This window comes from Tursiops truncatus, chromosome 2 (assembly GCF_011762595.2).
Source record: "Tursiops truncatus isolate mTurTru1 chromosome 2, mTurTru1.mat.Y, whole genome shotgun sequence".
NCBI classification, from domain to species: domain Eukaryota; kingdom Metazoa; phylum Chordata; class Mammalia; order Artiodactyla; family Delphinidae; genus Tursiops; species Tursiops truncatus.
The window spans coordinates 101,870,892-101,883,019 of record NC_047035.1 but is presented as its reverse complement, the minus strand read 5'-3'; the positions used below and the strand labels follow the sequence as shown (position 1 = coordinate 101,883,019).

The following is a 12,128-nucleotide window of genomic DNA, read 5'->3' as shown; positions in this document are numbered from 1 at the left end:
TCAACTACCTCACCTTCACTGATCCAACCAGAGGAAGACATCTGACCCAAGCAAAGCTAATAAGATTGCCTCTCTTTGATATTTGGAATTGGGGCATTAAAATGCACAGGGACTCAGATGGCAGAACCGTAAGGTCATGCAGAGATGGGGCTGGAGTCAGTGGCCTGGCAAGTCCGAGTTATGTGGGAAGCAAGGCTGGGGACTTCCCTGGTGGTCCAGTGGTTAGGACTCTGTGCTCCCAATGCAGGGGACTCGGGTTTGATCCCTGGTCGGGGAACTAAGATCCCGCATGCAGCACGGCGTGGCCAAAAAAAAAAAAAAGTTAGGCAAGGCTGTTATCTTTAGAGGTAGGGTAGGGTAGGGTAGGTGCCCAGACTGTGGAAGTAAGCTGCCAGGTTTGATCATGCCTCCCACTTACCCGCTGCAGGATTTGGGGCAAGCTGCTTCACCTTTACATGACTCAGTTTTCTCATCTGTAAAATGGGGAAACAAACAGTATTTAACTCAACTCGTTGTTGTTATAATGAAATGAGTGAACATCCACCAAGGTCATAGCGTGGGCACACAGCACACGCTAGAAACTGCTAGCTGTGGTTATTCCAGAGCCGAGAAGACACCCGTAGCTGGAGACCCAAGGATGGAGCAGCTCCCCAGGACTTTCCACTTACCAGCAGGTCTGCCAGGACGCAGAGCACTTTATTTCAACCACCAAAAGGTTTCCCCAGAAAAGTAAGAGGAGATTTCCTATGGTATTTTACCTAATTAAATTTCACCTCACACTAAAAGTCTAAAAGTTTAAAAATCATACGCCACACTGATTTGGAAGTTTTATTCTTTTTATTGCAAATTTCTGATAAAGGAAACTACAGGGAAGCTGATTCTCATTTAAACTTTGGTGATAAGAGGACGTTGGAGCTCGGGGTTCACAACACGTGAGTCACCCAGGGGCCTCTGACGTGTGCGGCCGCCTGCATCCCCTCCCAGAGGTTCTGACTTAGTTGGTCTGGGGGCGCAGTCTGGGCGCTGGTAGCTTTTTGAACTGCCCAGGTGATTCCAACTTGCAGCCAGGGTGGAGAACCCCCGCCAGAACTCGTGACGTGGTGGTGGCAGCATTAGAAGCATCACCCACTCACGTCACCCCTTGACCTGCGTCCAGCTGGTGTCCTCTGTCCCCCTCTTCCCAGGTGTGACACGTGCTGACTCTTCCTCCTCGGGGCCCGCAGAGGAGAGAGACGCTGGAGGGGCCATGGCTCTCGGTGCTGCGGTTTGTGCTGAAGCCAGGAGAACTGTACTAAACACGGCTACTCTATCACAAAAAGAAACTCACTTTCTGATTGCGGAAGAGCATTAACCTTTTTGTTTTTTCACTAAGTGGACATAGTCTTCCTATATAGAGATGCAAAGATTGGTGACAAAATAAGGAAATATATGTTGGATGACATATTCCTTACGTGACTTCTCTGGTCCAAGTTAAAAAAAAAATTTGTCAAGCCATTGAGGGTAAACTATTATGTACTTCAGCAGCATAATTTCTATGGGTGAACAGTAATAGCCAGTTAGAGATTTCAGTTACGATTTCTTCTAAAATAGAAAATGCTTTAATTTTCCTGAGTCCTAGGCAAACAAAAAAAAAGTTTTTCAATCTTTCAAAGTATCCCTGTTTTCTTTTTCCTGGCCACCCTCGTAGTTTAGAATGGCGTGTGTCTCACTATTAGCTTTTACAGACACAGGTGAACGAATAGCACTGGCGCCCATTTTCAATGACTAATCAAATATAGCGATTGAAAATAAAACACCCATCATCTACGAAGTTGCTCAAAATGAATGTTTCTTAACATTGTTATAAATGCAATACCAATTTGATTCTCTGGCCATACAAAAGTATGAATATCTGTTCCGTTACTGATAGTGAATGATTAACATCTTAACAGTGATAAAATTCTTAAGAGCATTTAAAAAATACATAGGATCCCATTTTTACATCGTAATTCTGATGTATTATCGTGCCTTCTATTTTGTCCGCAAAACTGTTATAGGGTAGAGTGCACTGACGTGATAAAACCAAGGCACAAGAATATAGTTACAATAAGTGTATATAAACCCTAGCACTTTGTGTCAATTTTGGAAAAATTTAGAGAGGAGATCAAAGAGCCTGAAAAATTTTCACATCCCATTACGATTAATGAACAACTAATTGTGTAATAAACAGGCTATTAACCGCCATTCCGTTATTGAATATATGGCTATCACTATACAGGCGGTGGATAACTGAAAAAGGTTTTCAATATTAAAACCTGGTATAACTAGGTGGTCGATGGAGATAATTGTGCCTTGCATTATCTAGATAATTGTCGTAAGTTTCCATTTTAATTAGTAATCTATATGGCAGTTATCAATTTTTAAACTATTTTCACTGCATAAATGGTAGGGTTTTTTCCAAATGTTAAATCCCCTCCCCCTACAAAAGACAGATTTACAAGAAAATACCAATATAAGAAATGCACAGACAACAATAATAAAATCCAAATATGGACTCAAGGGTTGAATTCTAATCTATCAGGACATTCTCTTAATTTAGGGTGAGGAACAACACATTCCTGTGATAATTCATTATCTTCTTAATTTAAAAAAATCACCACGACATTTTTCAAGAGTAAAGTCTTGGCTAGAGCATCAAGCATCGAAGGAAAATTGTTAAGTCTTTTCTCATTCATAAAACGAAAGGGATAAAAGCCTTTCAAAATCCGGGGAGGGCAGGATATTCCATTGAATTTAGAGAAGTGGAATAAAGTGGTAAAAACGGTACGTAATACTTTTAAAGAGAGTGTTTTCAAGACTCCAGGTAAACATTTAGAACCATGAAAACACATTTCTCGGCACATGCACGCCATGAATAGAACAATCCTGAATGCAGGTACAGCCTGGCTACAGAGGTATCCAGTTCCCGGCCCCACTGGCAAAACCACCTTTGAGGTCCATGTCCCAAGTCCCTTCACATTGGAGCTTCCGGCTTCTGCATCTGTTGGATTTGCTTCTGTAGCTGGTCCTTGTCCAGCTTCATCTTGGCTTCGAGAACTTGCCTGAGGGATCCTATGCTTTCATAGATGGCTGTAAACCCTTTAAGAAGAGGTAAATTTCATAGGAGTCAATATTAAAAAACAAGCCTGGATCAAATCTACAGCAGATAGTAATAATTGATCTGGGCAAAAGATATCAATAGATACTAAAACTACTAGAATAATAGTTTGATGGGAAACAGGATAGTTACCTAGTTTCAGAGTATCTCCCTACAGATAGATACAAAGGGAAAAAGGAAATATTACAGCGGAGAAATCTGACAGACACCACCTTAACCAAGAGATCAAAGCTAACTTCACCAACACTGGGAGGAACCAACATCATGTATCCTCGATAAGAAAACCCTGGGAAGGACACATCACTTCTGTGGCATTTCTGTTCAAAATGCACACCCTGAATCTCATTAAAAGGAAGGAAACAGATCCAAACTGTGAGACCCTCCACAAAGTGCTGGCTTGTGCTCTTTAATGATGACAACACTACTGTGGAACTGACCTAGATTAAAGGAGACTAAATAAAGAAACATGGTAACTAAATATGATATGTGATTCTGGATTAGAACCTGGATTGGGGAAGGTCTGCTGTAAAGGAAACAATGGTGAAACTTGAAAATTGAGTATTGAAAAATGTTTCATCGGGGCTTCCCTGGTGGCGCAGTGGTTGAGAATCTGCCTGCCGATGCAGGGGACACAGGTTCGAGCCCCGGTCTGGGAAGATCCCACATGCCGCGGAGCAACTAGCCCCGTGAGCCACAACGACTGAGCCTGCGCGTCTGGAGCCTCTGCTCCACAACAAGAGAGGCCGCGATAGTGAGAGGCCCGCGATAGTGAGAGGCCCGCGCACCGCAATGAGGAGTGGCCCCTGCTTGCCGCAACTAGAGAAAGCCCTTGCACAGAAACAAAGACCCAACGCAGCAAAAATAAATAAATAAATAATAAAAATTTTTTTTAAAAAGGCAAAATTCCTTAAAAAAAAGAAAAGAAAAATGTTTCATCAATATTACACTGTACCATAGTTACTTAAGAGAATGTCCTTGTTCTTAGGGTATATACATTGAAATAATATAGGGGTAAAAAGGTATTCTGGCTTCTGCACCTTACTCCCAAAAGATTTAGGAAAAAAAATTATATTCATACACACACTCACACATTAAGCAAATTTCAAAAGTGTTAACAATTGGTGAATCTAAGTGAAAGATGTATAGTTTTTGGACTAGTCTTAATGGTTTTACTAAATTTGAAATTATTTCAAAATAAAAAGCTAAAAATAGAAAAAATTCCCAATCAAAAGGTAATTTTGTATTATTCTATATTCGTGTTGGTTTTTAAAAAATTAATTAATTTATTTATTTTTGGCTTCTTTGGGTCTTCGTTGCCGCGCATGGGCTTTCTCTAGTTGCGGTGAGCAGGGGCTACTGTTCGTTGCGGTGCACAGGCTTCTCATTGCAATGGCTTCTCTTGTTGCAGAGCATTGGCTCTAGGTGCAACGGGCTTCAGTTGTTGTGGCTCACGGGCTCAGTAGTTGTGGCTTACGGGCTCTAGAGTGCAGGCTCAGTAGTTGTGGCGCACGGGCTTAGTTGCTCCGCGGCATGTGGGATCTTCCTGGACCAGGAATCGAACCCATCCATGTCCCCTGCATTGGCAGGTGGATTCTTAACCACTGCTCCACCAGGGTAGTCCCCTATTGGTTTTTAAAATAAGTGTCAAAAACATCTTGTCTTCATTAGCATATTTAGAGTTTTCTCTCAGAAAATTTTCTTTATGTAACAATTCATGAAAAAGAAGTATAAAAACTCCTTATTAAAAATAATTTTGTTGGGAATTCCCTGGTGGTCCAGTGGTTAGGATTCAGTACTTTCGCTGCCGAGGGCCTGGGTTCAATCCTGGTCAGGGAACTAAAGATCCCGCAAGCCACGTGGTGCAGCCATAATAATAATAATAATAATATTAATAATAAAAAATGAGCGAGTTTTAAAAAAAATAATGTCCTTACTGAATGAAAAGATACAACATATTACTAAATAAAAGAGTAGGTTACAATTCAGCATGTATTGCATGAGCCTGTATTTGGAAAAGCATATATATATATATATCCTGTATGTATAGAAAGGTAATATACATAAAAAAGAACTCTGGGTAATAGGAGGGTTTTTTTGTGGGTTTTTTTGTGCTTTATGATTTTCCACTAAGAAGTTTGTTTTTGTAACAAGAAAAAGTCAATATTTTTGATTTTTAAAAGGCTCCTATGCTTCTTATTAGGTACTAACTATTCACAACCTCAGTGATAGGTTGGATAGCTGACAATAAATCCACTCAGCAAATGATGCAAAGTTAACCATCAATAAAATATTCATCTACCATATTCTACCCAAAAGACCAAGAAAGAAAATTCATTTTTATCTTCACAAGTTCTAAAATTCATAAATTTAATGGCAGCTTCTCCTTAAGTAAAATAGTAACCTTGTGGTGGTTACAACAAAATTATTCTTGGGATAACTAACTACTTTTATTTCCATGTGGCCAAAATAGAACAATTCCATGAAGAAAATTCACAGAACCAGAAAACTGGAAGGAATCAGGAGATAATATAGTTCCCCTTCCCACACTACCCGTCTGTCTTCTCTTTCCTGACCATGGTCAACAAGTCTTCACTTAAATACTTTCAGTAAAGAGCTCTGAGACTCACAAAGCACCCGTGTCTTTCTAGGACCGTTAACTGTAGATGCTTCTGCTTCATACTGAGTTAAAGTCTGTCTTCAGGTAACTTCCAGTTATTGGTCCCAGTTCTGTATTCCTGAGTTCAGAGGATAAATCGAATCCCTCCTTTACCTGGCAGCACTTCAGAACTTAAAATCATCTCTAACACTGTCTTCTAAACAAGTGTGGAGGAATGGGCCCTGTGGACTTTTGAGCAAAGGAGAATCATTCATTGCCATGGTGGGACATTGCCAGCCGTATAAAATAGGCCTTCAAAGGCCCCTCAAAGATATATGCTTTATATAGATACATATAAAATGCTTTTAACAGAGAAGAAAACAATGCATTTTAGTTTTAATAGTATTTAATCTTAAAGAATAAAAATATCCTCTTTAATTTTGTTAAGATTTCATTTTGTCTTACTCCCTATATATTCTCTAGTTCTTTGTTGCTAGATTATATAATGGATCAAATAAGCATGGGAGACACATTTAGTAAATACAGAATAAAGTATTTAAGCCTAAAAAAAAAAGATATATGCTTATTTCTGAGGCATATTGACCTCGGCTTGGATCAGAAAAGAATCTGCAGGTGGCACTAAAGAAAATGTACATCAGTTCCAAGCTAAGCGATTTTAGGCTTGTTTGCCTGTCTCTCGAGGTCTGTCTTCACGTCCTTGGCTACGAAGCAACATTTTCGTTCAATATACCACAGCTACTTAGAAAATCACCTAAGGACACTTCATCAGCCAGGTTGGTGGTAGTTGTAGGGTAATATTAATTCACTGGATTTTAGATCAAACAGAAAATGACCCAGAGAACCGTTTTCTTTTTGGCCTACCCGCATCAACTTCTGCTTTCATTTCCTTCATGTCCTCGGTCATCTGTAACTCAAGCTTGCTGATTCGCCCGTGCACCTTCTCCTCTTCTTGTTTTGTCCTCTGCACCTCCAGATTCTTCTTTTGACTCTCTTCTATTCTGTCCAGTCTGGCTGACATCTGGCTGAGCTTCTTCTCCATGTCCCTTTCACTGGCTCCCTGAGATCCACGATAAGAATGGCACTCGATTACTCCAAAGAGTCCGATGCATTCGCATCAGTCATAATACCATTTAAGAACAATCTGCAGGGAACAGAATTGCAAAGGTTGCTTGGTGCTCACCCCAGTATCCATTCTCCCCCTCTTCCATAACAGAGCCCTGATTTTCAGCTGGCTATAAGGTCACCCAGAGTAAAGACTACCTTTTCTATTGTCTCCTGAGTTTGCTGTGGCCCTATGATTGAGTTCTGGCTAATGAGATATAAGTACAAACGTATGTGGCAACTTCCAGGAAAAGTTAAAAAATAGCTGAGGCATATCCTTGCCTCTTCTTTCTTTCTTCTGTTCTTGGAACTAAGAGGTGATGGCTGGAGCTCTAGCGGCCATCTTGAACTATGAGTACAAGGGTCACTCTCTAGGACTGGCAGAGAGTTAAACCAGAAAGATCATGGGTCACTGAGGACTGACAAGCTACCACATTAGCCCTGTGATTCCTACACCCAGACTTCTTTTATGTGAAAGATAGATAAGCTTCTATCATACTAAAGTCACCATTATCCTGGAGTTTATTGTTAGTTATTAAGCCTATCTAGATGTAAAAATAGTGCTCCAAAGACCTAGAAGCCTACAAATGTATTATTACCAATCTAGGTAAATCAGGAGATCTGATAAAAATATGGAGACATGTAAAGAAATATTTGAAACAGAATATTTTCTTTCCTTTCCTCTCCACTATGCTTGGTTCTTATGAGAATCTGGGTCTGCAGGCAAGCTTTAGAGGCCAAGACTACAAACATCAAGCTGTAAGGGGGCTACAGCATAACAAAACTCTCTTGACGTGTTCAGTGCACAGTCTGCAATTCAACAGCTCAGCATCGAGAGAGAGCAGAGCCAGAGATGCAATCTACACCAGTCACTTATGCTCCGTCCAAGTCCAAGGGGAGGAAGCAGTGAAAGAAAAGAGAAGGGAGAGGGAGATGGTCAGGCTAGATAACGAAACCAAAAAACAACTGCTTGCCAAGTACTGATATTGAATACTATATATGCAAGGCTTCCTTGATATGATTTTTGAGTAGTTCTGCAAACCTTAGTTCTGCAGGAGAGCGGGGTAAAATGAGAAGGAACATGGAAAAGAAAACTGGATTCTGTTTAGATCTTGCACTGTGACACCTCATACTGGGTTTATAGTTTGATGGAGGGGCCTGGAGGGAGAAATCTAGTCAACACTGTTTCTACCAGATCGCAGAATTAAAACAAACTAAATGAAGTATGTAATTGTAAATGCAGCTGGACAATTTGGTTCATGAAGGTCTGGATTTGGCTTCGTCTTAGCTGAAAGCACTGAAAATTTCTACTTGGTCTTTGTTAACCAAAACAAGTCAAAGTGCTCTGTCTCTCTATAACAAACACAAAGAGTCAATATGAACCATGGAAAGAGATTCTAAGGCAAGAGACAACTGTAACAGCTTAATGTGGTGCTAAATAAATCAATGATAAGTTACGAGGTATTATTCAAACATTGCAGGTCCCACCGAATAACTTTACTATGTTTATGGCTGAACATCAACACCTACACTGTTTTCCTTAACAACAAAGGAAAGCTGATCGATTTTCTGTAAAAGTTCTTTTTCCATCCGCTCTTGTTCCTGTTGCAACCAATTCCGTGCAGATAAAATCTGGTTACTGAGTTCCTCAATTGTACCTTTAAATCTAAAATAAGGAAGTGAGCAAGTTAGTCATAAAACCATTTTAATATGACATCAAACAGTCTCAGTCTCTGACTATCAAATCTCTCAGAAATATATCAGCTTTAAATTCAGCTCACTCAGAATTACATGCTTACCTTTTTCTTAGAATTGCACTTAGCGCTACATTGGGAAGGGAGGAGAGAAGGAGGATATAACCGAAAAGCACCTAATAATACTCCCACCCGTACAGAGCTGACAGTGTGGACACCAAGGTGTCACACAGTGACAGAGAGCCACGCTACGTACTAATCTTTGCAGTTCAGAGGTTCCAGGGTGCTCTTGGCTCAAAGGACACAGTAGCCTGGCTCCCCTCCAGGCTCCCCTCTTGCCCTGGACTCTTCCTGCTTCTCCCTCTTATCTCCCAGGACTGGAGCCTGGCTCCCTAGCTCTCTAATGTTCTCCAAATTGCTCTTGCCCCATACAGATATATTTCTTAATTTAAACCAAACAGAAGATTAAAAAAAAAACAACCCCCAACTTCTATTCCTATATAACTCTCCCTTTCCACATACCTTAAAATAACACCCCACATTTGCTGCCTCCCCTTTTATTTTTATTATGAAAGTAATAAAAGTACACAAGGATATATGTGACTTAATAATAATAATAAAATGAACACCCACTGTGGTAGAAGCCCCCAGTTCTCTGCAGTATCTGTTCTCCTCTTCTTCCCTATTAAGAAACCCTCAAATGTGAACTGGATCCACGGCTACCTAGTCAAAACTACACTTCTCAGTCTCCCTGGCAGCTACGTGTGGCCCTATGGCTAAGCCAGGCAATGGGACACATGAGGAAGTGATAAGTAAACTTCCTGGTCATATCATCAAAAACAAAGCTTCTCAGCCTTACCTGGGCAGGAAGGCAAGCCAGCAGTCCTGCCCAACTATGGAGCCCCACCTAACCTGGGAGACTGACCATGGAGCACAGCAGCTTTACTGAATTCATTTATTCTAATAGTTCTTTGATGGAGTCCTTAGAGTTTTCTCTATAAGAGCATATCATCTGCAAGCAGGGATAATTTTGCTTCTTCTTTTCTGATTTGAATGCCTTTCATTTCTTTTTCTTGCCTAATTGCTCTGGCCAAGAGTTCCAGCACTATGTTGAACAGAACTGGTGAGAGTGGGCATCCTTGTCTTGTTTCTGATCTGAGAGAAAAAGCTTTCAAAATTTCATCGTTGAGTATTAGATTAGCTGTGGGCTTGTCATGTGTGGACTTTATTATGTTGAGATACATTCTATCTATACCCAAATTGTCGAGAGTCTTTATTATGATGTTGAATTTTGTCAAATGCTTTTTCCACATCTATTGAGATGATCGAATGATTTTTATCCTTCATTCTGTTAATGTGATGTATCACACTGATTGATTTGTGTACACTGAAACATCCTTGCATCCCAGGGATAAATCCCAGTTGATCATGGTGTATGATTCTTTTAATGTGCTGTTGAATTGGTTTCTTAGCATTTTGAGATTTTTGCATCTATGTTCATCAGGGATATTGGCCAGTAATTTTCTTTTCTTGTAATGTCTATCTGGTTTTGGTATCAGAGTAATGCTGGTCTCATACAATGAGTTTGGAAGGGTTCTCTCCAACTTTTTGGAAGAGTTTGAGGATGACTGGCATTAATTCTTCTTTAAATGTTTGTTAGAACTCACTCACAAAGCTATCTGGTCCTGGACTTTTCTTTGTTGAGAGGTTTTTGATTACTGATTTGATCTTCTTTCTCATCATTGGTCTGTTCAGATTTTCTATTTCTTCATGATTCAGTCTTAGTAGGTTGTTTCAGGAATTTATTCATGTCTTCTAAGTTATCCAATTTGTTGGCATATGATTGTGCATAGTAGTCTCTTATGATCCTCTGTATTTCTGTGTTACCAGTTAGAGTATCTCCTCTTTCATTTATAATTTTATTTATTTGAGTCCTCTTTCTTTTTGTCTGGGTTAGTCTAGCTAAAGTTTTGTCTATTTGGCTAACAATTAGTTTTACTGATTTTCCCCCCAGTTGTTTTTCTGTTATTTCCTATTCTCTATTTCATTTATTTCTGGCCTAATCTTTATCATTTCCTTCCTTCTGCTATCTTTGGGCTTAGTTTATTCTTCTTTTTCTAATTCCTTGAGGTATAAAGGTAGGTTGTTTACTCAAGGTCTTTCTTTTTTCTTCATAGAACTGCCTTTGTGGCATCCCATAAGTTTTGGTATGTTGTGTTTCCATTTTCATTTGTTTCAAGATTTTTCGAATTTCCCTTTTGATCTTCTTTGACCCACTGGTTGTTCAGGGGTGTGTTCTTTAATTTTCACATATGTGTGAATTTTCCAAATTTACTCTTGTCATTAATTTTTAGTTTCATACCATTTTGGTTTGAAAAGGGACTTAACATGATTTCACTCTTCTTTAATTTGTTAAGACTTGTTTTGTCACCTAACATATGATCCTGAGAATGTTCTGTGTGCACTTAAGAAGAATGTATATTCTGCAGCTGTTGGATGGAGTGCTCTATATATGTCTGTTAGGTCTCTAGTTGGGAAGGGCTGAGGTGTGAGTGGTGGGGGACTGCTGGCTGGGCTCTATGGTCAGGTGATCCTACTGGCTGGGCTCCCAGGGAAGGCAGGGCTGCTAGCTGGGTCGCACAGTCAAATGGAGCCACCAGCTGGACTCTGCAGTTCCCTCTGGTCTGGTGGGGTCACTGTGTTCCCTAGCATAGTGCTGGTGCTGGTTGATGACTCCATGATGGGGCCTGAGGCTCCACAACTGGGCAGGCTGCTGGTTGTGCACCCCTGATGAGTAAGGTCACTGGCCGGGATCCCTGGTCAGGCAGGGCCACCCGCTGTACCCTGCAGTCAGGTGGAGCTGCAGGCTGTGCTCTGTGGTTGAGTGGGGTTGCTCTCTGGGCTCCCTAGTCAGGGAAGGTCACTGGGTATGTTCTGCTTTTAGGAGGGGTTGTTGGTTGGGTTCCTTGCTTGGGCAAAGCCCAAGGCTCTGCTCGGCAGTCAAGGGGGGCCATGGGCTGGGCTCCACTTCTGGGGTTATAAGATGGACTCCAAGGCCATCTGGGTCACTGTTCAGGCTCCCTGGTCAGGGGAGGCAAGAAGTTACACTTTATTTTCAATGATTATATTTTCTAGAAGCTCAATTTGGCTGTTGGTCAATTCTGTTGGGTTTTTTTCTGGCCACACCATGTCACTGGTGGGATTTTAGTTCCCCGACCAGGGCTTGAACCCAGGCCCTCAGCAGTGAGAGCACAGAGCCCTAACCACTGGACAGCCAGGGAATTCCCCTGACTGTTCATTTTTGGTAAGCTTTTATTCCTTAGTTGTACCTTCAAAAATGTGTATGTGTGTGAATACCCACACGTACACATACATACGTATATACACACACATCACTTTATCCAAGAATTCCTACATATGCAGTATTTAGAAGTCTGATTCTGCTTATTGTTGTTTCTTCTCACTCTATTACTTATGTGATTTTTTTTCCTTGTGTTGGCCTACAATTTTTTATGTGGACCATTTTTAAAGTCTTTACTGAATTTGGCAATATTTTGGCTTCTGTTTTATGTTTTGGTTT

General features: G+C 40.6%; 2 protein-coding genes across 4 annotated transcripts in view; both read right to left on the bottom strand.

Moving 5' to 3' along the window:
* GCNT3 (glucosaminyl (N-acetyl) transferase 3, mucin type) overlaps positions 1–530 on the bottom strand; it is a 107,230-nt gene extending 106,700 nt beyond the window's left edge. Inside the window, exon 1 of one of the 2 annotated variants that reach the window (XM_073801086.1) lies at positions 419–530. The gene's annotated coding sequence lies outside the window, so the exon portion shown is untranslated. The remainder of the gene's footprint in view (positions 1–418) is intronic. The other variant, XM_073801088.1, reaches the window with a different exon arrangement.
* A 284-nt stretch (positions 531–814) lies between these two features.
* The window catches only part of FAM81A (family with sequence similarity 81 member A), a 123,419-nt gene continuing 112,105 nt past the window's right edge, over positions 815–12,128 (bottom strand). For both annotated transcript variants that reach the window (XM_073801098.1, XM_004322302.4), the window contains exons 7-9: positions 8,385–8,520; positions 6,615–6,810; positions 815–3,117 (exon numbers count right to left, since the gene is read on the bottom strand). In XM_073801098.1, coding sequence (XP_073657199.1) covers positions 2,993–3,117; positions 6,615–6,810; positions 8,385–8,520 — 457 coding nt within the window. In that variant the 3' untranslated portion in view covers positions 815–2,992. The remainder of the gene's footprint in view (positions 3,118–6,614; positions 6,811–8,384; positions 8,521–12,128) is intronic.